Raw genomic sequence first — 26,606 nt, 5'->3', positions numbered from 1 at the left:
AATGCCTGTAAGATCAGACATGTATTTTCTGGCTGATAAGCTCCTTAAATAGTTTTCCAGGGATGGTCCCATTCTGGGTTAATGAGCGGTGGTGGGCATAGCTTTGGCAAAATAGCTATTTGCATAATTAGTTCTAGTATTAGCGATTACATGAATCTGGTTTTTTATCTCATTTTCTCTTGCTTACCCCTTTTGTACCACTGCATCTTAGGAGTGCAGCATCTCTTAGAATGGACCAATATTGAATATGAATTGGTTGACTTCAATATTTTGAGCATGAAAGTTCATCTTGTGTCAACTGACTGGCAGAAATTTGACCATATGAGTAAAAGAAAAGAGCACAAGGCCTTCTAAGTTTGCCCTTAGAACAAAAACTGTCTTGTGAATATAGGCTGTTTTTCTGTTGGATGGGTAATGCATCTAATGGTTGATTAAGTCTTGCCCTATGAGATTCATTTGCATACCATACCTGTTGACTTAATAAAAGCAGGACTGATGCTTTGGCTGTCTTGAGTGCTCAGAGTATAGATATTTGTTCATCTTCAGTTGTACAATATTAGTTTGGACACTTGCTGAAATGACTAATAAGATGGCAGTTCCATACCACCACCCCTTTGATGGTTTGTAGATTTCAGGTTGGTTTCAACCAGAGTGCCTTCTTGTAGACGCACAGATCATAATACATGGCCTTTCTTGTTCCTTTAAACAGAAGGGGAAAAGGCATATATCCAAATCTACAGATTTGAGGTGGACTAGATAAGAGTAGCTGATGTCCCTCTTTGTTACACCTTTTTTCCCATTGGTATAATCCAAGTGAATCTTTAAAAAATGATTGGGGAATTTCAGGATCAAATCTTGTCTTAATGAGTCATGTCTGTGGAAATGAGAATCTTGCTCCTTTCCACATAACATCTTTGTTTAATGGTTTCTTAGGTTAACAGGGTCTTAGACTGTTTCTCATAGGCTTTTGGCAACAAGAGTTTTGAGCTAAAATATGCTGCCGCTACTAGTGGAAAAACACATCCCCTGAGTAGTTCTGAAATTGAATTTGGCCTTCAAGTTGCAAAGCTTTTCTGTTGCTTTTAAAAGTCACTGGGGTGTCAAGGTGGCAATTTTCATGGTGGGAGGAAGCGAAGATTGAGATTAACTGTTGTAAGAAGGAAGGCACATTACTGTTCACAGCAAATACTGTTATACTTGCACCTTGTTTGTGATTTCAGAAGATCTGTGTTTGCCAATATTCTGTTCTTGTCAGTACAAGCTTATAATTGCATTTGCGAGCATTTGGATCTGGATTTTTAAGCATCGCTTTAGCAATAAGGTAAAGGGGAGGTAAAGCAACACAAACTATGGACTGCAGTTTAACAACCTGTCAGCAAACGGTTGGAAGAAGAAATCGACTCGGAGGGACAGCTTTTAAAAAGGATCTTAAAGCTCCTGCCACATACAAAAGTGCAGTACATCTTGATGGGTTGAAAGGTAGGGGGAAGACAAGGAACAAGGTAAGTTAAAATGTAAAATTTATTTTGAGAAGACAAAATACAAGTTGGCATGGTTGAAAAAAATGAGGAGCAGAGTAATCGGAGTGGAATCCACTTGTTGGATCCCTCAGTGGGAATATGCTTTGGTGAGTAGAAGAAAGAGTACAGTGGTGCCTCGGGTTACGAAATTAATTCGTTCCGCGGCCGCTTTCGTAACCCGAAAAGCCTTCGTAAGCCGAATTGCCATAGGCGCTAATGGGGAAAAGCCGCGATTCCGTGCGAAAAAGCCGAAAAAAGCACCAAAAGTTTTTTCGTAACCCGAAAAAACATTCGTAACCCGGAACAATGATTCCCTATGGGATTTTTTCGTATCCCGAAAATTTCGTAACCTGGGTATTTCGTATCCCGAGGTACCACTGTACTTCAAATATGCTGAAGAGGCCCTCTGCTATTTTAGAAATCACTGACCTAGTCAAATCACCTTTTGAAGCCCTATTCTCATGGAGCGTTGCACGTTAATCCCCAATCAGTGGTAACATTTTTTCTTGCTAATATATTAAATCCTATGAAGGACATTTGGATTTCTGTTCAAATCTTAATTGCTGTCAAATTGGCTCAGACTTAAGGTGAGCCTGAGTGAGACCTCAAAGACATCCTGTTAAAACCTTGCAAATTCAGAACTATGTCTTCCTTGAATATATCCACTAATCTTTCTCTTTTCCTGTTGCTTTCCACGTATAATGTCATTTCTTGATATGTCCACATTTCAGTCACTTTTGCATGTTCTGAAAGTTCAGGCTTGTTTTGTGTTGGGACCCATTGATTTGTTTTTCTGGCAGTCCATAGTATCCCTAGAGTTCACTACCACATTTCAGATGTGCTGATTTTTCTATCAGCTTCCTTCACTGTCCAACTTTTTCACAACCAAACCTTCTCTTAAATGGTGTTCTATATTCTAGGATGTACATTTCATTTTGGGGGGTGAGAATATTTTTAAAAGTCCACATGCAGAAACAGCCTGCATTTTTGGCATTTGCAGTCTGATTCTATTGTAATTGCCTGTTTCAGTGTGTTTGCTGAGTGCTTCCAATTGCTCACAGACAGTTCTTGTCGGACGGCTGAGGAGGAGGCAGCTGGGGAGATCCAGGGAAGTCATAACTCTGCATAAACAGTTTCCAGATACAGCTGGATGTAAAAGAAACTTTAATAATAAAGGAATTAAATGTATGTTTAACTATAGCTTCCTATACACATTTAGGGGTAGTCATGTTGGCCATATAGCAAATCCAATAACATCCAAACAATTATACCTTTATTGGGCCAGCCAAAATGCACAATTACATGTTGCAAGCTTTTTGAAGTTACACTGGCTTCTTCATCAAGCAAACAATAAAAACTGAAGATGTTAGTCATAGGCCTGCATTTTCTGTTTCTGATCTTAGTTCAGGTCGTAAGAGATATCTGCAAGCTGGCACCTCCCCCTTTGGCCACGGGGACACTGGCAGATTTTCAGAGCCAAGGAAATGTAATTCAAGGAAGATGTTTCCTTGGAATCCACCTTGTCTCCTTTGTGAAGCCACAGGCGCCTGTGTAGGTAGAGGACACTGAATTTCTCAAGAAGTATTCATGTTTTGCATAAGGAAAACTTTAGGTGGTCTAGAGGCAAAGCATGCCAATCAGTGCCAAGATTAGGAAAAAAAAAACTTATCTTTGTTGGGGCAGAAGCCTCAGATGGCAAGGTCTCAGTGCACTGGCTTTCTCTTTGGGATTCCACTCTGATGGCTAAAATGTGATGTCTTGCAATCCAAAAAACATCCAGGGGTCATATTGGTCATATAGCAAATCCAAAAACATCCTAACAATGATAGCTTCCTATATTAGGAAACAAATACAGATTGTTTTTGTTATTTATTGGTTTTCAGCGTGTTTGAACATTGGCCTAAACTACATGGAAGAGAATTACCTGCTCCTCGCACCCAACCCCTTTCCTGCTATCCTATTTCATTCCATTTCTTCATAATAATGAGTAAAAATAGCAACACATAGAATATGATAAAAATTAAAATCTATAGACATGCCAATAAAATATTTTTTAAAAAGTTTTATTTTGATTATAGTTCTTGGTAGTTCTAGTTCAATATAGTTTGAATTTATCTTCCATTATCTTTGATGCAAAAATTGAATGGTTGTGTCCTGAAGCTTTCCGGGTATGAGGTTTTCTGCTCTACAAGATAAGGAAGAGGCTGGGTACATTGTATTCCACAGTTTCCAGATGGCATGTCACAGTAGAAAACCATGTTCACTTGCACTTGTGAGGATAACCTGTGTCACTTGTAGCTATTGGTATATGATTATTAATTTGCTTATCTCTCAAGCTGTAACCACTTAACCCAAGGAGACATCCAGCTGCAACGTCTATCAGAAAATGAGACCTATGCAACTATATCTGATTACCTGAAGAATTATATTAACAGGCAGCTCACAGAGATTTGTTTTGGACAGGATTTTTTTTTTTACTATAAAGGCTGCCTGTCCCGTTTCATCCACGTTTCCCAAGTAATTTCTGGTACTGTTCCTTTGGACAATAGCTACTTTTGACATGCGTCTCACAGCAGGTATTACAGAAAATTGATCTTTGTAGTTGTCGAAGTGAACAAGAGTTTGGATAAAATCCATTGATAAATGTCCCTCCATGTCTTTCATAACATCTCCCCCACTTTCCAGTGAATCTTAAAATGTCATGGAATCATCCAAAAGCTTCAGACATTTTGTGATAAACTGCATTTCTCGCACCATATCCAGTCAAATTATTAAGAATACTCCTTATTCACACATTAACAATTCGTATGAGAACCTTTTTGTTCTTCAGATGAATCTGGTTATTCAAGAACATTGTTTAAAAAATATCATTTAGTTAAATGAATAGGAGTTCTCTGTTCAATTGTGAGTATAATTCCACAGACATTAGAAATGCTCTAGATTAGTGTTGGCCCAGGAGTCCACAAAACATAGTGGAAATGTCCCCCACACTTCCCAAAGGGCATATAGGAGGGGGAAATAATAAAATTTGGGGGTGAAAACATTTTTTGATCCCTAGGGGTCCCAAGGGGTTTTCAAACATGGCGGAAATGCCATCCACACCACCTAGAAGGTATTGGAGAACTAATCCCACTTTTTGTCCTGTGGGAAGGTTAGAGCCACAAAAGTGGCTGGGAGGGGCGCATCCAACTCTGGTTGAGGCCCTAATGCCCAGAACTGGATCTTATCTCTCTTCCTCTTTAGGGTAAGTTTTGACTTAAAGATCTGTTTTCCTTGTGGTGAGTGGGAGTCATAGTTCTTTGTACAAATCCACTAACCAGTGTGAGATTTGAATTAGTTATGAAGTGTGGAATAGAATAAATTGCTTTTTTTTATGAATAGCAGTGTCAGATTAAGAATTTAAGGTAACTCATGCATCTTGACGATATAATAAGATGGGACAAAAGCAGCATTTGCTTTCCCGCTGCTGATGTTCCCAGCTTCATCCCCATTTCTCTTTTGGGAAGTGAGGTTGATGCAACCAGCAAAACTAACTAGATTTGTCCCATAGGTTGGTTATTGTTGCTGCAGATCAGGTTTTAGGTCCAGAGATGTCATAGCTATCTAAGCACTATTGGCTTTTTGTGCTAGAAAATGTAATTTTGATCAGGCATATTAGTGCATGCAAGGGCCTTGGTTGTGGTTCCCTGGAATACCTTCCCTACACAGATGCTAATAACACCAGAATTGCAATGGTTTAAAAACTTCCCACCTACCCATATTTTCATTGGCTGATCATGTCTGTTTTATTGAACCCAAAACTTTTCTCAGGATGCAGTTTAGTGTGCTAGATAAATAATAAAATAATCCATCACAGAAAATACAAATAAAAATTATTTTTCACATTTCATGGCTGAAGGTGTTTGCATGAACAATCGGTTCAATAAATTGACACAGAATTTTAAAATAACTATACAAAATCATTCAATTGGTGTGAATTGGTCCAAGTAAAACACTCATTTTAAGCACAACTGATTCCGTTTCCCTTATTATGATGGACTGAAAAAAGGAATTCAACAGAAAACTTTGTCATGGATAAATCATATTCTTGCTACACTAAAAATCAAAAACGATTCATATATTTTAGTGTCCAAAATGGTTTTTGGCCCGCATGAGATGGGGAAACTATTATAGCAGTCTTATGCTACTCAAGGCAATTGGAGGCAATTATGTCCCTTCCCTCTGTGTGTGTTGTGTGCCTTCAGGTCATTTTCAACTTATGGCAAACCTAAGGCCTAATCATGGGATTTTCTTGGCAAGCTGTTCAGAGGTTTGCCACTGCCTTCTCCTGAGGCTGAGAACATGTGACCTGTCCAAGGTCACCCACCAGGTTTCCATGGTCAAACAGGAACTTAACACTGGTCTCCAGAGCTGTAGTCTTAACACTCAAAGCACTAAGCCACATTGTATCTGGACATTCCTTAAGTATGTGTGCCCAGCTAGAACCAGACAAAAGCCATGACGGACCCCTAACCACCCTGAACAAATTTTGCCAATAAAACCCTGGGATTATGGCTTTAAGGACACCATAAATCATAAATGAATTGAAGGCACATAACAATAAAAGAATATCAGAAACATGCTAATATACTCAAGAACAGCTGGATGCAACAAACCTTGGGTTTTGCCTCTGAGGTGGAAAGGCTTTTAACCCTGGCATTCTAACAGTTTAATCTCAAGAGGAAAAGAGGAGAGGTTTAAATCACCCCATCCCATGTGCTGATACCTTTGGCTGTACTGTCATTGTCATGTGTTCCTTAGAAATCAGAAAGGTTGCTTACTCCTAGCGAACATCATACTTCTATACATCCCTACTCTTAGGTACATTCCATAGAGTGAAACAACACTTACTTCCAGATAATTGATATTGGCTTGCAGCCTAAGAATTAAAGTCCATTCTTATAGCATCTAGAGTCAGTTTTCCACCAAGGGAAAATGGCTGGGACAGAAATGTTCTTGGGAAAACTGACAGTGAATTGAGTTCAGAGTCCGAGCTATCCTCATCATTGTTCATAACAGTGGCCGTAATGGTTGGCAAGTAGTCGACTGTTGTGTCTTCAAGTGGATTGGCAAGGTAGTCAGAAAATACCTGGCCTTGGTTTGGGTCTTTGGGTGCAACTTTTCTATACAAAGGTAGCAGCTGATGCTTGTTTGTGTCGCCTGATATGCTGGGGATCAAAGGATCATAGTTCAAGTTTTTCTCAATGGGATCATCCTCCAGCAAAGTGCCTGTCATTGGGCAGTTTTGGCTTTCCTCTTTCTCACAGTTTTTGATGTAGGCCCTATCTTCAAAAGTTGGATATTGTCTTTTCATAAAGGCTTCCTCCACTGTTAGACTTTCAGGTTCTTCAAAGCTGCTTGGTTTGTTTAGGAACTGTGTAAAATGTAAGCTTGAGTCATCCTGAATTAGTAGTAGAATAAACATCAGTTTAATGAGGACAGTTAATACTGTTTCATAAAAGCAAATATCTTTTACATATAACCCAGTGTTTTATTATCATTCTGTAAGAGCATACAACCGCAGAGGAGCAGTTCCCCCTCCCACAATGCAAAAAAATGTACAACATTAATGGAATGTATAGAAAAAATTCTCAGTATGATTGACAATTAGTTAAATATGCAAATACAAAAGCTATAAAACAATAAGCTAAAAAGAATATCTGTCATGATCTTTTCAGTAATGAGATCCACAAATTAGCTTGTTTTGATGCTTCATACAAACCAATGAGTGCAAAGTATTATTGCTCTGGCCTCTTGTATATCACATAATACTAATTATCTGGCATTTCATCCTGAATATCTATACCAGTAAAGTATTTCCACAAGGGCCTTGCTGCTTACTAGCAGCTCAGAGTAAAAATTACAAAAATGTATCTAAAGGAAAGAGTGAGAAAGCCACTCTTTAGTACTTCCCTCCAATTCCACCATGATCACAGTTTGGGGTTCAAACCTTGTTCTTCCTCAAAAGAGCAGAACAATGCTAAGTTTTTTAAAACCATTTTAAAACCATAAGGCACCGGAAAGTGTTTTCATATTGGAACAAGAGGCATGCCATGTATTCCACCAGGACTGGGACTGAGGTAAAGATGCATTGTTTAACCTGTAGATTTTACCTCAGATTTGGGGCTCTTCAGTGATTCCTGTTAGATATAAACGTACCTGTATAAATATGAATTTTTTAGCACATGAAGAGTTGGCTGGATCTGGTACAGCTTTACCGTAACACCCAGAGAGAACAGAAAGGAATGAAAAGAACCTAGTAGGAAATAATACAAAACAACACATTCTCAGACTTCAAGATTTAATGTTATCAGAACATGGGTTGTATCAACCAATCCATTTGTAAAGGTATACAGAGAGACGTGTTTCTACTGCAAATATAATACACTAAATAAGAGTAGGTCATTGAAATCAATGAACCAAGTTTTGGTTCAACATCATCTGCAGGGCTGCATAATTCTGACCTCTGATTTAGCTCATCTTTATCCTATTAAAAGCTTCACACGTTATGTTTTTCCTGTGCTGCTATGGAATAGAAAAGCAGGGTGACTGAAGGCAGCAGATTTTGCTATGCCCTTGAAAGGCAGAACATTGTCTATTATAATTACTGCCATGGAGGTACTATTTAGAATATTTTTTAGCTTGGGCTCCAAAAATGAAAGAGAGAGAACCCCAAAGGTATGTGTACTTCTAAAATATATCCCTATATGGTTGGGAATAGGGGCCAAAGTGATATAGTGGTTTGAGTGTGGGACAATGACTCTGGAGACCAGTTTTCGAATCCCTACTCAGCCATGGAAACCCACTGGGTGACCTTGGGTAAATCACATGCTATCAGCCTCAGAGGAAGGCAAAGGCATTCCTCTGAACAAAACTTACCAAGAAAGCCCCATGATAGGTTTAACTTAGGGTCACTGTAAGTAGAAACAGCTTGAAGGCATACAGCCACAGCAACATTAATGGGTGTGTGAGAAATGCTTAACACTCAGCTTCCATAACTGTTCTTGAAAATCATATACAAGTCAGTGAAAGTTACCATAATCATTAGCAGTAGTTAGTGCTCTATGGAAGCTTAGAAACCTACACGAAAAAGGCCATACTGTATGACTAACAGGGAGAGCCTGTGTTTTATAGTGCTTTAAGTGTTGGACTGGGACTCCAGAAGTCCAGGGTCTGAATCCCACTCAGCCATGGAAACCCATTGGGTGACCTTGGGGAGGTCAGACTTTCTCATCCTTACATGAAGGCAAATGGCAAACATTCTATGAATAATTCTTGTCAATAAATACGATTTGCCTGAAGGTCTCCATTAATTGGAAATGATTTGATGGTTCCCACTGCCCTGCTACATCATGACTACTTCCATTTTCACACACACATACTCTTACCTTTGCATCTAGTGACAATGCTGCTTCACTTTATGAACTGCTGCTCCTCTCTGCTGCATTGATAAACCCTTGGCCCTTATGCTTGGAAACCTTTCAGCTTCCAGTGCTCTTAAGCTCTTGGTTGCAGGATACAATAAAATGAGCACAGTACCACTATGAGGTGTGTCTTTTAATTTTCCTACCTTAAGCTGCCAAGGAACCATTGTTGACCCAAGAGCTACTGTACAACTTGGTTCATTCTGCTAGAACATACTATAGATTTTCAGTGTTCCTTGGATCTTAAGAAAACAATGGGTTGAGTCCAGCTAAGATACTGAAGAAATGACTGAAATACCAAAAATATATTTCAGTCAGTTCTTCAGTGTCTTAGCTGGATTCAACCCACTTTTTTTCTCCACAAGAGCCAAGGAACACTCTGGAAATGAAGTTGCTGATGGATTGCAAAATCCAGGACTTTTCATTTGTTTTAATTTTCTGTTTAAAGTAGAATGGGAAGAACAGCCTTGACTTTAATGGCTGAAGGACCTGACCATTTAACTTGAATATATATATATATATATATATATATATATATATATATATATTTCTGTATACATTTTTAAATTACTATTTTTCAATATGTACTATCACATTAGATTCCACTTGCTTGCTTTATCCATCTAGAATCCTCAGTCATTTCAAAAGTTAAAAGTAATTCACTTACTTTTGCCTGGCAGGTGGTACACAACAGGTGCAGGCTAATAGACCGACAGCGCAGAGAACTATAACAAGAATTCCTTCAGGTGCATCTTTATGTGAAATTGAATCTGTTATGGTAGCAAAGTATGTTTTTAATGAATATGGTGACTCTTATGATAGAAGAGTTCAGAAGGTTAACCTATTGTTAAAAATTAGACATAGCTATCTCTGATGCCCTTAACAATAGGGGGGGAAAAGAGTTCTAAGAGAGCAGAGAGTTCTAAGTAGCCCATCAAACTACAAAGTCAATAATTCCCTGGAACAATTAAAGTGGTATGAAACTGATACAAGTGTGTAGTAGTCTGAATTTGAAAGTAATTGCAAGGATAATGTTGTCCAGAACACTAGTGGAGCATTTAAGCACCTCACCACCAAGCTGTCAAGTCAGGATTAAAGATGGAAAGTTTCTGGAAAGTTTGAAGCCATAGGGAAATTTTTTTTGGGGGGAGGAGGGAGGAAAATGATTGACAAATTTCAGGAAAAAATCAACAAAAAACAATAACTTCTTTAACAGGCTGAACATTACTTTGTTACCTTGAGAATATAAAATGCATTATTGGTGTAAATGTACACTTTTTAAAGAAAATCACTGGAGTCCTATATGACCACCTGACAACGTTGCTACATAGTGAATTCTGGTGTAACCCCCCTTGCCAAGCCCCCACTTACTGGTAAGTAGCTGCTGGGATCAACAGAGGTCCATTCCCCTGTTGATCAAGAAGCTTGACATTTCCACCCCTCCCATGAGTGATCTCTGGTTTGACAGGCAGAAAAAGGACCCATTGCAAATCCCCCTTACGCTGGAGATTGCTTGTGTGAGGGATGGTGGGAATGTCAGGCAGCTGCTTCCTGAATGATAGGGGAATGGACCTCCATCAATCCCAGTGGCTGCTTACCAATAAGTGGGGTTTAGGGGACTTTCACAGTTCCTACATAGCCCCTAAACTAGAGGATGTATAGGGAGCATGAAAATGTAGCAGTTGTGAATGCATAACTGTAGGTTACATATTCACAACTGCTCAACAGAATACCTACAAATTTAATTCTTTAAATTTAATTTTTTGTTGCAGGTGGAACTACAAGGTCCCAAACCATAAAGACCCTCTGAAGTACAAGAAATCTCTTTGCTTGTGTCAGTTATGATGAGCTGGCATAAAACAAACCAATAAAAACAGTAGAAATAAACAACGTTAGTAAAAAACCAAACATTTTGCCTTTCCCCCTAGTCCTTCATAGTACCAAGCAGATATAAAGCCCTCATTCCCGTAAAATGAAATGAGAGAAGGCCATTAGGACTAGAAATTGCAAAGGCATGAGATACTGCACATATCTTCTATAAACATTTAACTGTTACACTGATTTTAGAAATAATGCAGGAGGGGCAAATCTATTCTTCTATTCTTCATTCCATAACCTATTTTTCTTTCTTTCTTTTTCTCAGAAAAAGGTGCTTTAGAAAACAATGGAAAAAACTTTTTTTAAAATCCATCCCCCCCCCCCCCCCCACCGGCCTTCACATCTCTAAGCCAGGATTCTGTAGGATGGAACCACAGCAGTTAAAGTGGTGTGAAACTGATTTGTGCACTGTTGACTAGCATATCCCCGTACTCTTCCTATTTCATATGTATTTGATACCAGTGATTGAAGATCACCACCCAATTATCCAAATGTCTGTATACTAATCTGCCAACTGAGGTAACACATGCAGTTCATGAAGTAGGCTGTAGTCCAACAAAGCTTATGTCATATTTAAAAATGGTTAGTGTTTGAGGTACCTCAAGTTTCTTTGCTTGGTTTATGTGAGACTGAATGAATATATGCACGAGTGCATTCAGTCCAATTAATTGGGTCACAGCAAGGATTACTGGGGAAGGTTTATACCTCCCCTTGGTTCCTCTTTACCCAGCTGGAGATCTGAAGCTGCTTATAGTAGGCTAGGACTGGGAATACTTACTGAGGAGACAATGTGGATAAAAGTTAACTCCCCCAATCCTCGAATCCGTTGTTACCCTCTACAATTATATGCAGTCTTCACTAAAATCTAAAATGGCATTTCTGATGCACAGCAACTTAAGGCAATATTCTGTCAGTTTTTCACACTTCAGCTTTAGAAGCAGATGATCATAATTACTTTTTATGTAAATGATTTCTTCATTCCCTTTGGGGCTCTCACCAGCCTTAGTAGAAGCCGTCATCCATACAGCATATACAGCACCAGCAGACACATTATTTATTGAATATGGCTGCAGGGTTGATTTAGAGATATCTGAGGATGGGAAACAGAAAAGACATGGATATGTATTAAAGTTCTTGCTGGATGAGGCAAACGAGAGCATAAACAGAATCACATCACAACGATCTTCCCCCAGCCCACAAGCACTGATTCCAGGACCTGTAGTAGAGGAATTTATCATCCTCTACCAGTACTCCTGAATTTTACTATCTTCACATTATGATTGCTTCAGCTTAGGGTTAAGCACCAATTTATTTTACCTGAAATAGCCTCCAAAATGATTTTACAAGGAGAGTGAAACAATGAACAGTGTGGTGAAGACAAGAACTAAAATAGCGTACACACACGCACATACTTCAAATACCATTCTATCTGCTTGGCCTGTGAAGCAATGCAGTCTTCATTACAAGAAGACATGAAAGTACAGTATGTCTCTTCATGTTGCCATGACAATGGAGCCATTTCCCCTTTCTTTCTTTCCTTTCCTTGCACTGTAAGTCGACAGGTAATTTCAAGGTACATACCTTACAGTCAGCTCTCCTTATTTATGGATTCAACCATCCACAGCTTAATATTTAAATATGTAAAATATCTCCAAAAACCCATGGCTCTTCTATTTTATATAAGGGACACTATTTCACTATGCCACTGTATTAAATGGGACTTAAGCATCCATGGATTTTGGTATCTACAGGGTCCTGAAACCAAACCTCAGTGGGTAACAAGCTCTTTTAGGAGGGGATATGCACCCACCATATTTAACAGGAAGGCAGGGAACATTCATCAGTTGCCTTGGCAAGAAGGACCAGTTCCCTTCCCCTTACATAAGAGGCAAACATTTATGTGTCCCTTTACACTCTTACAGAAATATTGGTGAAAGTGTGGGAGACGTCCTTATTACAAAGGACAAAACCTTCATAAAAAGAAGACTCCATTTTGACTCCATTACAGTGTCTTCCACTGTATTTAAGCTTTTGAGCTTTTAGTTTTCAAATAACCACACACTGCCCCTCTGTCTCAAAACTGTTCCTCCATTTCTCAGTGCTAGAACTGATGTGCTGATATTTAGCAGGTACTTACCATAGAATTCAAAGGGCACATTGAGCGATTGCTTCTGCACATATATCCTGTAGTTGATGATGCAGCCCATTTGTTGGTTGAACGGAAGATCTTCCCAAGAGACCAAAATTCTCCCTCCATCTATGGTTGTGTTAATGTGAAGTCCTGTTAATGGGGCTACAAAATACAAAATCTTGAAACTGACTTGCCTTGTTATGTCAGGTCTTGAACTGAGCATCCACCATCACTCTCACCTTTTGCTGACACATTTTCTGTCGTGGAAGCTGCTTTTCCTGCTCTGCTCTGATAGAGTGCAAATACATTGATCTGATAGCACACATTAGGCTTTAGGTTCTCTAGGAAAGAAGAAGTGATTTTGATAGACAATTGACTTAAATGTTTCTAATCTTCCATTACTACCAGACTAGGCTAGTTCTAAAGGAACCATAGTGTGGTTGTTTTAAGACATTTTTGTTTTGTTTTAGAAGGTGGGAAATGGGCAAATCATGATACTGGATAGAGATAACCAAGGGATGGGTAATATGTGGCCCCTCAGATGTTCATGAATCACACCCATCATTCCTTGCAGCTAGCTGTGCTGGCAAAAGCTGTTGGGGGCTGCAATTCAACAACACTGATGGTAAGAACTGTTTGATAGTGAAACATGCTGCCTCAGAGTGGTAGACTCGCCTTCTTTGGAGGCTCTTAAACAGAGGTTAGATGGCCATCTGTCAGGAGTGCTTCGATTGTGTATTCCTGCATGGCAGGAGGTTGAACTGAATGGTCCTTAGGGTGTCTTCCGATTCTATGATGAACACAAGAGAGTCAGTGTGGTGTAGAAAATACCTATTCCTAAAACCTGGAAGTTAGTTTTTTAAATGTATTATTCATATTTTAGTTGTATGTTAGATAGGAAAACAACATTGTAACACAAGTGGGTGTGCAAAAAAAGAGACCTAGGAGGAGACTTGAGAAATGGTCCTATTTTAGTCTCTTGACATGTGGAGATCCTGCATTTTTCCAGGCTTTTCTCCATAACCATGAGATGAGTAAAATATCTGTATATACACTTTATACACTTTTACAACTTCAAGAAGAAAGCTAGGTGTGTGCTACTGAATCAGCAAGGCATGGTTTCAAATTGTACAATATTTTGTTTACAAGCTATTAACACATGAGTTCCATCTATGTTTCTGGATATTCTTTTCCCAGAAAACAACAACAACCCATAATCTTCATTGCTGAAGGATTGTCACACCAGAATTTTCACATGATGATGAAATTGTATGGAAGGTCCAAAATGTGTTACAATTGTAATCTGCCATTTTCAAAGAGCATCAGCATTGAGCTGAATTGGAAGGTGGTAAAGTGTGATATTAAAATGCAGAGGCAATGTTAGAGCTGCTAGAACATTTTTTCCACTATGCTACCGAACACACCTACATCTTATAATGGGCTCACCATTATAGTATACATGGGTTTATGTGGCTTAGCCTATAGTACAAATGTTTAAAATTTTGTAGCAAAATTTAAATTTTATTTATAAAATTGGCTGTCCCATAAAAATGGCTGTGCCAACCAACATTGAATTTGGAAGCAGTACTGTGTTGGGTAGGTTACCCCGTTTTTCCCAGATGAGCTCAATTCATTTGAAGAGACAAAACACAGAATGCTTTGATTTGCTGTCAGTGATTTTGATGAGATGTTCACCTGAAAACATAATCTGGAGCCATCTGGAAAAACTCAAAGACAGGATTAGCTAATGCATGCAGTGCAAAATTAAGGCTTAATGTGTGGGCAAAAACCAAATACCTATTCTAATTGCTTGTCTTTAGCCAGGGGCACAGCACCAGTCTTTACGCTAACAAAGCAGCTAACATTAGCAATATGTGTTCTCCTCCTGTGCTTTGTACCTACCTATTTTTATTGTAAAATTGGATGCAGGTACTTTGATCCAGGTTGGGTGGCTTTTCAAGGGCTCATCCTGATGGAACTCTGTCCAGTCCACTATGTAGCCATTGATAAAAAGTGAAGGTGTGAGTGGGGCTTTCCATGTCACAACGATGCTTTCATTCTCCTCTGATACAGCTGAGAGGTCCCTAGGTGGTGGCAAGTCTTTGAAGATTAAGAAACAAGCAGAAACTGGCTTAGAGAAATTTGGCTTAAGAAAGTGAGATGTCATCCAAGAGGAAAAGCAAAACAAGCAAGAAGTTAGCAGTTCTTAATGGAATAACATCTTGAACTGAATAGTAAAACAACGAAGATATCTGTGTGGCAGTGATAACTGAAATAATAGTAACTGAAGGCTTGATCCATTCACGGACAAGGAACTTCAATGGAGAAAGCTGGGTTTTTGTTTTGTTTTTTGTCATTTCCTCCTCTCCAGTGGCATTCTGCAATACTTCACATGTGGGGGACAGCAGGAAGGACACATCACTAAACCACCTAAAATATACTTGTCTCCTTCTTTTTTCCAGAAGGAAGCTTCTATGAGCACAGCTCTGGATATCTGAAGTTTGCATATTCACCAACTTCTGTGAAGCACCCGGGCATCAGCAACATGTGTCAAGCATTAAAAATCCTCAAAAGGTAATGTAGTAGAAACAACAATCACCTGGTAATTTAGATATATTCCTACTCCCCTTAGAAATGACAGGAGAGGAACCTGCAGTGTTGGCACTACTGCTGCAGAATTTTTATTTGCTATTGAATCTGTTAAACTGTAATGTTTAATATTAACAAAAATGGCTAGAACAATTAAACTGAGAAGATCTTTTAAATACTGTTGGTATTTAATGAAAAAAATGAAATCGTTGCTGAAAATTTTAAGAAATCAGGGGTAACAATTTTTATCCAGATGATCCCCAAACTCTAGCAATTTGTGAACTAAAGTCTGTTCACTGCTAATCAAAACTGAATGCAGAGTTTAGAAAAAGTCATAACCATTCTTGCCCCAAGCCAAATATGATTTCTTACAGCTCAGACCTGTAATTTAAAGATCAAGTAAATTAAACATAGTGGTTTAAGTTCTGGTGTATATAAAATGAAATGTTTAGAAGTGCAGATGGGAATACTTTACCTGTAATTCCTAGTTTAGTTGTGATGTGGACAGGTGGAGATATTCCCCGCAAATTGTAAGAACAAACTGTTATGTTATATCCTGTTTTAGGAATAAGTTGTGAGAAAACTGTATGCACTGTGGATGCACTGTAAGGCTTCTGGCTGATGGTCTGAAATGTTACTCGGTAACCATGGTTTTTACTTCTCCTTTCTGATGTCTCCATTGCCTATAAAGAAATAGTGGTGTTTTTTTCTACTCATGTTATATCACTGCTCATCACCACCAAAAAGATCTTGCCAGTGTTTAAAGCCTAGCATGGGCTAGCACTAGTGAAGCTTGGGTTCAAGATTCAGTCATAAAGATCACTGGGGGATGTTGGACTAGTCACTTTTTCACTTTCTCAACTCAACCTTCCTCATAGCAGAGTTGTGAGGATAAAATTTAGAATGCACTGGGGAAAGAATCATACACAACACTATAACCAACCTAGAGAAAGCATGGGAGAGGAATAAAAATGTAAAAATACTATAATGAGGTCCTTGCTTTTACAGTATAGTTAAAAGAATTTCTACTGCAAGCCATCACATCCAAATTGCTTCAACACTATTGTTATTCCAGCAATTCTCCAAGAGAAGGCAGGATGAGAGACTACAATTTGGCTAAAGCCTCTTTCTTAACATTGCTGTTTCAGTGAAATTATGAGCCTGACTTCCCATGGCTAAGCCATTCACTGCTCTTCCATAATGGTCTAGCATTTCAAAATTTCTCTCACAATGTCTTTCTGAAGTAATTTCAGCCTGACAGATGGAGGAAGAGAATGACTGCCTGCAGCAAAGGACAATAAGTCTTTCCTCAAATTCCCTTCATTAAATGTATCACTTCAACCTGAAGCTTACTTGAGGACAGTGGCCAAATATATGGGTGGGAGAAGAGGAACCTTCCCTTCCACAATGCATTATGTGGAGAGAGAAGTGAGACTGAGTGATCCAGTGGCAGATACTTGCTCTCACTAAGTCTTGATGGTTTGGTACAAGATGTTTTCCCTTGACAGGAGAAACCAGATAATGGCACACAAAATGCCAACTCTCCTCATGCATCCACTTTCCAAAATGTATTGTTAATTATTGTTAATAAACGGAATTAAAATTAAGCAATAAAATTGTGGTTTGAGTGTTGGATTATGACCAGGGTTTGCAATCCCTGCTCGACATGGAAATCCACTGAGTGACCTGGAGAAAGTCAGCCTCAGAGAAAAGACCCCCCCCCCAAAAAAAAACAGATCTTGCCAGGAAAACCCCATGATAGGATCTGTATAAGTCAGAAATGACTTGCATCTATATAACAACAGTTAAAATTAAGATTGTGGAACACACAACATGTGCCAAGTTACTGTATCCTCTACATCTGAGAAAGCAGACCAAGTCTTCAAAAGCTTATGCTACAACATTTTTTACACAGTTAGTCTCAAAAATGCTGCAAGATCCCATGCATAAAGCAATACCAAGATTGAGACAGCAAAGATGAACCCCCACCCCTCCCGCTTTGAAATAAATATGAACAATTAACAGAACTTTATACGTAAGTTCAACTAACACTCCAAGACTATCTATTGTAACCTGCTATCAGGAAACTCAAGGGTTCTCACTAACTATTTCATCTCTATAGTAGACACTGACGATGTAGTCAATGCAGTCTGAATAAGAGTTTCTTAAAAATGAGGTTAAAGATGTCTAGGCACTTTTTCTTCCTCATATCTTCTTTTCAGTTAGAGTTAAGGAGTGGCACTTAATAGGTTTTTTTATTATTCATATTCTCATACATCAGCATCTTCACATTGGGTCAAGTGCACAGAAATTCTTACCTTCCAAAAAAGAGTTATGTTCTGTGTTTGGGAAGACACATCCTTCTGTAAATACCAGACATCAATAGGTTCAAATGGCACTGGATAAAAACAGAAGAGCTCTATAATGTAACAGGTATATTGATAGAAGAGTGAGTCTGCAAATTGTTGAAACATCATGCAGGAAATAAGTGTAAAAGGGAAAAAGTTAGCTTTGTACAATTGAAGACCTCCACTTCAGGAATGAAATAGGTGGTGAGTCATACCTACTTATCAGTTGGGCTAGTCACTAAAGGTCCTCTGTACTGCTCACCAAAAACTTTAATCAGAACCTTAGCTTGGAAAAATAAGAGTGGAGCCCATTCAGGTATGCTTCAGTTAACAAAGTGTATGTGTTCCTGGGCATGACTTATTTAACAATAACAACAACACTGAAAACAACACAAAAAAGTTACCTGAAGGAGAAACTATAAGGAAAGAATAGGGACAAGTTCCCAACACAACAAAAAAGAAAAGTAGTTCTATATGTTTCAGCAAACATTTTATTCAAAAGTAAAAATATGCACAAGTGAAATGAAACAAATCAGGCAACCCTTGCATAAGTAAATAAAATATTTTGAACCTTCTAGAGACCACTTGCTTACAAAATGCATCCAGGGATTATTATCTTTCTTTCACTAACCTCCACTTTTCTAATGATTTCCATTTTGGTGCTTGATCTTACGATCAATCTGCTAATCTGCCTTCCCCCTTTTCTCTTATTTTGCTGTTTACATGTGCTCAGTAAAATAGTCTGGACTCTGGAAGCAACTGCCATTTTCCTTGCCAGCATCCCATTCTTTCACAGCCCAGGCTTTCTTATATTGTTTACTGCAGACATGCTAACTTGTCACACACTGTCTGTTTCTCCAACCCTCTTCACAATCTTCTTAAAACCAATGTTGCTAAATAAACTTCTAGCTATATACAAGGATGAGGAGAAAAAGGAGTGAGCTGAGAATGTAAAGAGACTTTGTAAAAAGGAATGTCTTTATTAGAGGCTTTGTTAATTGATACAATTGTATTTTCTTCCACAGTACCATTTCCAATATGTAACAGGGTTAGAAAATATACAGGGATGCATAAAAATGCAACAGAAGTGAGACTGAGAAAATACTTTGCTTGGTATCCACAAAGTATATAAATTTGTGCAAGATAGATGGCTAGAGTTACATTTTTGAATTTGAAGTTGTTCTTACATTAGGTATGACTTTGCAAGTTAAACAGCATTTCCCCCAAATTACTACTTACAGCAATCCAGCATTAATCATACAACAGCAATTCAGGGCTCCTTCCCTTACTATTTTATTGGGCATGATCCAGAGCTCCACAGATTGCTGCATTTGCCTGCTCATATATGCAGGATGATTTTATGGAATCAAGCTAACTTTTGTGCATATACAGTTCTTTATGGGAATCAGAGTCCAACTTCTCCATAGCAGTCAGGCAGTCATGCTAGGAAAAATTTATTATGATACTGCTTAAGTTGCACTTGGTTGCCTGTGATAAAGTTGGACTTCAAGGGGTTCCACATTTTGCTTCTTAGACAGTTCCATGATGCTCCACTGGAATTAGCAACACAGATCTGCTTCAGATGTATTTGTAAACCTTCCTTACTGATTTGGGATAGCTTGTACCTACATTTTGTGAAACACTAACATCTCTTCCTTATTTCTTGGTGGTTGGTTGGTTTAGCTTTCAGGATATATGAATATATGTTGTATTCCTCACTTACTTCGTTTGTGATTATAGTCCAGCTGTAAATATTCATGTTATCTAAAATTAATTTTCACATAGGAACAAAATAAACACTAGGTGTAAGTTGTTTTTAATTCTACCACTGCTTATTTTATTACCTGCTTCTGTTTGAAATGGAATGCTCCAGTCACTCCATAAGCCTTTGTTGGGAAGAAATCGACTAGAAATTTGGAATTTGTATTCTGTATCTGGCTTCAAGCCATGTAGTTCGTATCTTCTTGTTTGTATATTTTCACACTTGAATGAAAAGAAAGAAAAACACACTGAAGCAAAATGACCAGTGTTGGCATTTATGGCTGGCTGTGATTCTTCTATGAAGGAGAAGGGCTTTTTTTGGCCGCTTGTGTTTGCTGCCATCCTGCAGTATTTTATATGTCCTACAGGCACAATTTGCAAAAGTTACTTTTTGGACTACAATACCCAACATTCCTCAGCCAGTATGGCCATGCTGGTGGGAGAACTCTGGAAGTTGTAGTCAAAAGAAGGAACTCCCAAGCGCCATCCAGATATGCAACACAAAGGGGATGACACTTTTTTTTTTAATTAAAATACAAGGTCAAGCAAGCACACTTCCAAAAAGAAGGGGCTTGGCTGTAACAGCCAGAAGGCACAGAAGCGCTTGTCTATCTTTTCTCTCTTAACAGGTTTTCCACATTAAAAAGAAGAAAAAACCATGCAAGAAGGGATATAAAAATATGGAAGGATTGCAAGTGGATTTCAATATCATGATGTGAAAACCCTTTCTGGAAGTATGAGTATCATCAGGGATATCAAACTGCCAACCTCCTGGAGGTTTTAATCCTGCTTGTCTATAGCACTACACATATGCCACATGTCTTACTAATGTGAGGTATCTCACTTGTTTGCATAAGTAATTTTCAAGTTTTCTTTTCACATATATTGTAAGTTTCCCATAGAGAGGAGATTAAAAGCATGTTACAGGGACTTAATATTCATTTGGATACACAGGCTGAATATCCCTTATCCTAAATGTCCAGAAGTGCTTTGAATGAGATTTTTTTTCCCCTTTGGATTTTGCAATTCCAGTACTTGCATGTACATATATAGTGAGATATAATGAGCTGGAACCCAAGTATAAACACAAAATTCACTTATGTTTCCTATATACAGTGTACACATAGCCTGAACATAATATTTCAGATTTTGGATTTCTGGATAAGGGAGACTCAATGGGCGTGTGTGTGTGTGTGTGTGTGTGTGTGTGTGTGTGTGTAAACAATCATTTCACCACAAACATCTCCCAGGAAAACATACAGCTTTTCATTGTGTCAGCCCCTTCTAAGCATTACAAAAAAGAACAAGGATAAATGTGAGGGGGAGGGACATGGTTTGTGTACACACCACATAATTAATTATTCTGCTGTTATCTCAGGATCAGGTCAGGAATATATGCATATCTGAACTGACTCACAGCCTGACATCAACTTAGTTTACATGGCTAAGTTGGGGAGGGGAGAACTGTGGAAGCTTTGGGGGCCTCATTAGCCCTATAGGAGACCTTGGGGGTGCCTACCTCCCACTACACTTGTTCACACACACTCTCCGCCCCTCCCCCAAATACGCTTTAGGGGACATAGGAGCATTCCCACCATATCTGTGGCCCTTCCTAGGGACCATTTGAGGTAAGATTTTTAAAAAACTTTTGCAAAAATCTGTTTTGATCCTGGTGGGCCAAGGGGGCCTTCAAGTGAGATGGAAATTACACATCCCCTAGACATAATCTGAGGGCATTTTGGAGCAATAAATTGTTTTTGTTTTGTTTTGTTTTTTTGCCCTGGTGGGCAACATACAGCCCGAACTTTGCTTAAATTGGTCTACCACTGTAGAGCACATCAAACTTTTTCTAAGCAGTGTTTTTCCATGGGGATAGGGACAGTTCTTCACACATAATCTGATAGAGACCACATGTTGGTAGTGGGCAGAACCATAGCTCAAAGTAGGGATCTCACCCCTTTACTTCTCGCCTTCTTTCATCCACTTCTCTTTCCCACTCCTTCACGGTACTTTCTACAGATGCAGAATGATACATTTAGGAAAAAATTACCATGGTCCAGGAAGAACTGTGAACTGGCTGGTATCTTAGTCTAAAATGTTGTGGGTCTTCATTATTTTGCCACAGAATGGTGCAATTTGTCGCAGCAGAGTCATCAAATTTCACTGAGAGATTCACTGGAGAATAAGGCTGCACTGATGTATGGTAACCAAAAGAACATAAGAATGATTTTAAACATGCATATATAAATTAATACTTGGGGAATTGCCAGTGGCAATATACAGAAACTGCTGTTCTATACTAGTAACAATGTAAGATTTGTGTGGCTAGAATAATCATTAGTATCCATTGATAGCCTTTTCCTTGGTGGCCACGTTCCTTTGTAGAATAAAATATGGAAGCAAGCTTGAATGCAAATATTGCCTGCTCATTTGGGAACTGGACAGTCCAATGAATCTACCCCAATTGAATGACGAATAATCAATACAAACACCTTATATTTACCTATATCTAGTGATGCAAACTGAATTGGTTGAGCAGATACATTTCCCAAATTGTTTGTGGCAGTAACCACCACTGTGTATATTGATTTAAAGTCCAAGTTTACTTTGAGATCCACTTTATTGTCTTTAGAATCAATCACTTTCAAAAATGTTCCATTTTTATATGTTAGCCTGCAACAGAAAGAAAAACCTGGATGAAAATGTTGATAATCCCAGTTCTGTAATGCAAAAGGATATTGTGCTGTTGTTGAGATAAGATAAAGTCACATCTGTTTAACCAAGTGGACAGAATGCTGTTATTATTCTGGTATTCTTTTTGACTGTTTGGTACCATATCATTGATCAGATAGTGTTATGTTTTCACTACCTCCATACGGGGGAAATGGTGGATCTACAAAAAACTGAGGAGGAATGGTAAACATCCCTCTGCCATTAGTCCCTTGCCACCAGAATGATGTGTCATTTCCACTTGTTGAACATGCTACAGAATTGATTCGTTTCAAAAGAACAACCAAAGAACTAGTGTCAGGAAAGAGCATGTGTGTGTGTGTGTGTGTGTGTGTGTGTGTTTTCCTCACTTCACTGTGATTGAAACCAATCACAGTAGGATTGGAACCAGTTTCAAATGGGAATGACGGTCATATAACCCGATCGCTTTAAATCACAGCCCTTTTTTTTGCATTTGCCTTGCTTTACCACGACAGAAATTGATCAAAGTAAGATTGGCACCAGTTTCAAATGGGAATGACAGTCATTTAAACCAATCGGCATCCCTTTCGAGGCTGGCTTATCAGATCTGACAGGTGCAGCTCAGGAGTTCATGAATACCATGACTACCATGGGCCTGTCCCGATTAGTCTCAGGTCCTACACATTGTAGTGGTAATACACATGATGTGGTTTTTAGTATGGAACAGGAATATCCGTGGGTAGAGGTAACTTGCACCTCTGCCCTGTCATGGACGGATCATTTTCTGATCAAGGTGGGACTCAAGGTTACCACTCAGATCCCCCTCGGCGGTGGAGGACCCATTAGAATGGTCCGCCCTCGAAGGCTGATGGAACCCAAAAGGTTCCAGGAAGACCTGGGTTTTATGGTTGGGAATGATGTCGAGTCTGTCAAAGCCCTGATTGATACCTGGAATAATGGTCTTACCAGGGCCATAGATGCTATCGCTCCTGAGCGTCCTTTCTAGCCTGCTCCAAACAAAAAACCTTGGTTTACGGAAGATCTTCGCCAAATGAAGCAGGCTGCACAACGACTGGAACGCTGCTAGCGGAGACATCAGCGCATATCCGACAAAACACTCCATAAGAACTTATTGGATTCTTATGGAATGGCAATAGATGCAGCAAAGAATTTGTTCTATGCTGCACGTATTGCGTCTGCAGAGTCTCGTCCAGCAGAGCTGTTCAGGGTGGTTAAAGGGTTAACCCAGCTGCCTCCCACCCTGAACCTTTTACTAGAACCAACCAAGGCCTGCTGTGATGCTTTTAATGACTTCTTCACAGATAAAATCTCTTGGATAAGGGCTGATCTTGATGCCGGCACTATAACAGAAACAATAAGAGAGGTATCCAGTGACTCCATGGGCCCTATTAAACTGGATCACTTTGAGTTTGTAAATACTGATGAAGTGGACAAGCTCCTTGGAAATGTAAGGAGGATGACATGTCCCTTCGATCCTTGTCCATCATGGTTGACCGCCCATGGAAGGGATGCAATAAAAACATCACTACAACTTATAATAAATGCATCCATCCAGGAGGAAATATTTCCATCTAAATTAAAATATGCAATAGTAAAATCGCTTTTGAAGAAACCCTCTCTAGATCCCCTGATGAGAAATAACTATAGACTGGTCTCCCTTTTACCATTCTTGGGCAAAGAGATCGAGAGGGCAGTCGCCCTCCAGCTCCAGGCTGTCTTGGATGAAGCCGATTATCTGGATCCATTTCAAACTGGCTTTAGAATGGGATATGGAGTTGAGACGGCCATGGTCACCTTGGTTGATGATCTCAGTCTGGACATCGACAGGGGAAGTGTGATCCTGTCGGTGCTCTTGGACATCTCAGTGGCCTTCGATACCATAGACCATGGTATCCTTCTGGAAAGCTTGAGGGAGTTAGGCATCGGGGGCACTGTGCTCCAGTGGTTCCGTTCCCACCTCTCGGGCAGATTCCAGATAGTGAGGCTGGGGGATAGTTGCTCCTCTAAGAGAGAGCTGACATCTGGCGTCCCTCAGGGTGCCATTCTATCTCCCATGCTATATAAGATTTACATGAAGCCACTGGGAGAGATCATCAGGAGACATGGGGCATGGTGTTATCAGTACGCTGATGACACCCAGATTTATTTCTCTATGTCTCCGACTGCTGTAGTGACTAGGGATGGCATCTCTCCTCTGGATGCCTGTCTGGGGTCAGTAATGGGCTGGATGAGGGAAAACAAACTCAGGTTGAATCCAGAGAAAAGGGAGGTACTAGCGATAGGTTCCCTAGGTCCTGAAAAGGAAATTAGTTAACCTGTCCTGGACGGGGTCACACTTCCCCTAAAGGACGAAGTTCACAGTTTGGGAGTACTCCTAGACTCATTGCTACAATTGTCATCTCAAGTAGATGCAACAGCCAGGAGTGCTTGGTACCAACTTCGGTTGATACGCCAACTGCGTCCCTACCTGGACCGAAAGGACCTTGAAGCAGTGGTACTTGCACTGGTAATCTCTCACCTTGATTTCTGTAATGGCTCTACATGGGGCTACCCTTGTACCAAGTTCGGAAGCTTCAATTAGTACAAAATGTGGCAGCCAGATTGGTCGCTGGTTCTTCGAAATTTGACCAAATAACATCTATTTTGAAAGATCTTCATTGGCTATCTATTAGCTTCCGGGCGCAATACAAGGTGTTGGTTATCACCTATAAAGCCCTACATGGCTCGGGCCCGAGTTACTTAAAGTAACACCTCTCCCTGTATAATCCGCCCCACACTATCAGAACCTCTGGGAAAAATCTTTTGGAAGCACATTCAACCAGATTGGTCTCAACTTCCCAAAGAACCTTTACCTCAGTGGCTCCTAAACTATGGAACAACCTCCCGGAAGACATCCGTCTTATTACCTCCTTGGAGGGTTTCAAGAGGGCAATTAAGATGGATCTCTTCTGGCAAGCCTATCCACCCAATCTTCTGTAATGACATCATTCACTCCTCTATCCAGGATCAGAACATTTTATCTTATAAAAGTTGACTGCACTGTTTTTAACTGTTTTAATGTTTGAAATTATATGTTTTATTTTTGTATTATACTGTTACTGTTGGGCTGTAATCCCGCCTCAATCCACCTGGGAGAGGCTGGAAATAATAATAATAATAATAATAATAATAATAATAATAATAATAATAATAATATTTTAAATCATAGTGGGAACAAGGCCCAGAAATTATTTTGATAGGGTACAGATGGCTGTAGAAGGAAGGAGGGAATAGAAAACTGATCCTTCTCTTTCTTGCCTTAAGATACGAGCTGTTTTATGACAGGATCCCAAGTGACCTTATAAAAAAAACAAACCAATTTGCTGTGCTAAAGGCTGAGAGGAGAAAGCCAGATATCTATGCTACATTCTTCAATAAACAATCCTGTAATTTTTCAGCATTGGGTCAGTTTCCACTCTGTCCATCCAAAGTAGGTACACAAATACATAGGGACTGAAAATATGAGAAACTAGGATTTCTGAAGGTGAGTAAAAGGAGGAACTAAAAAGGCAGGAATGCATACTTTTGTGTAAGTGTACATCATTACCATAAAATGAAGTACAGGAAAACTTACTGTATTGTGTAGGTAGTGACAAGATGAGTAGAACGCCCTTTATCCCAAGAGCAAGTAGCAGATCCATTCTTTCCATACTGATGGCAGAGTATATTTTTTGGCTGGTCTGGAGGAACTACAAAAAGAAAGAATAAGTTAGGAGCTAAGGCATGAGCTGGTTAATATAAGTCCCTCTATTCACATGAATGCCTTTTTAAAGGAAGATGTTAAGAAATACATGTGTGGAAATAGTTCATATTTGCTTTGTGTCATTTCTTTCCAGAAAATTCTAATATGATGTACTGTTGATATAAATTTATAGATTTCCATAGCAATCCATGTTAAATGGCAGAAGCAAACCAAAGTGCTAAACTTATTTTGCGGTTCCTTTGAAGTATTAATTAAAACCTGGATCAGATTCAATACCCGACTAAAATGGAATACACTAACCACCATTGGCTATGTGTGTCTGTTCACCATTGTATTAAAGACCTGCAAGTGTCTTATCACTAATATAAATGTACAGTGGCCCTGTCATGTTTGCTAGGGTTAGGGGTGAAGGACCCCCATGAATGTGGAAAAACTGCAAATAAAAAAACTATACTTTTTAAC

General features: G+C 39.2%; 1 protein-coding gene across 3 annotated transcripts in view; it reads right to left on the bottom strand.

The window, feature by feature from the left end:
- Positions 1–3,137: 3,137 nt before the first annotated feature.
- Positions 3,138–26,606, bottom strand: part of IL12RB2 (interleukin 12 receptor subunit beta 2) — a 40,580-nt gene continuing 17,111 nt past the window's right edge. For all 3 annotated transcript variants that reach the window (XM_042464703.1, XM_042464704.1, XM_042464705.1), the window contains 13 exons: positions 26,016–26,130; positions 22,194–22,363; positions 21,741–21,883; positions 19,774–19,912; positions 17,900–18,036; positions 16,057–16,264; positions 14,895–15,092; positions 13,232–13,333; positions 12,999–13,154; positions 11,817–11,951; positions 9,651–9,753; positions 7,719–7,815; positions 3,138–6,960 (listed from right to left, as the gene is read on the bottom strand). In XM_042464703.1, coding sequence (XP_042320637.1) covers positions 6,439–6,960; positions 7,719–7,815; positions 9,651–9,753; positions 11,817–11,951; positions 12,999–13,154; positions 13,232–13,333; positions 14,895–15,092; positions 16,057–16,264; positions 17,900–18,036; positions 19,774–19,912; positions 21,741–21,883; positions 22,194–22,363; positions 26,016–26,130 — 2,225 coding nt within the window. In that variant the 3' untranslated portion in view covers positions 3,138–6,438. The remainder of the gene's footprint in view (positions 6,961–7,718; positions 7,816–9,650; positions 9,754–11,816; positions 11,952–12,998; positions 13,155–13,231; positions 13,334–14,894; positions 15,093–16,056; positions 16,265–17,899; positions 18,037–19,773; positions 19,913–21,740; positions 21,884–22,193; positions 22,364–26,015; positions 26,131–26,606) is intronic.

This window comes from Sceloporus undulatus, chromosome 4 (assembly GCF_019175285.1).
Source record: "Sceloporus undulatus isolate JIND9_A2432 ecotype Alabama chromosome 4, SceUnd_v1.1, whole genome shotgun sequence".
NCBI classification, from domain to species: domain Eukaryota; kingdom Metazoa; phylum Chordata; class Lepidosauria; order Squamata; family Phrynosomatidae; genus Sceloporus; species Sceloporus undulatus.
The sequence above is the reverse complement of the archived record's forward strand: the minus strand, read 5'-3'. Positions and strand labels throughout refer to the sequence as shown.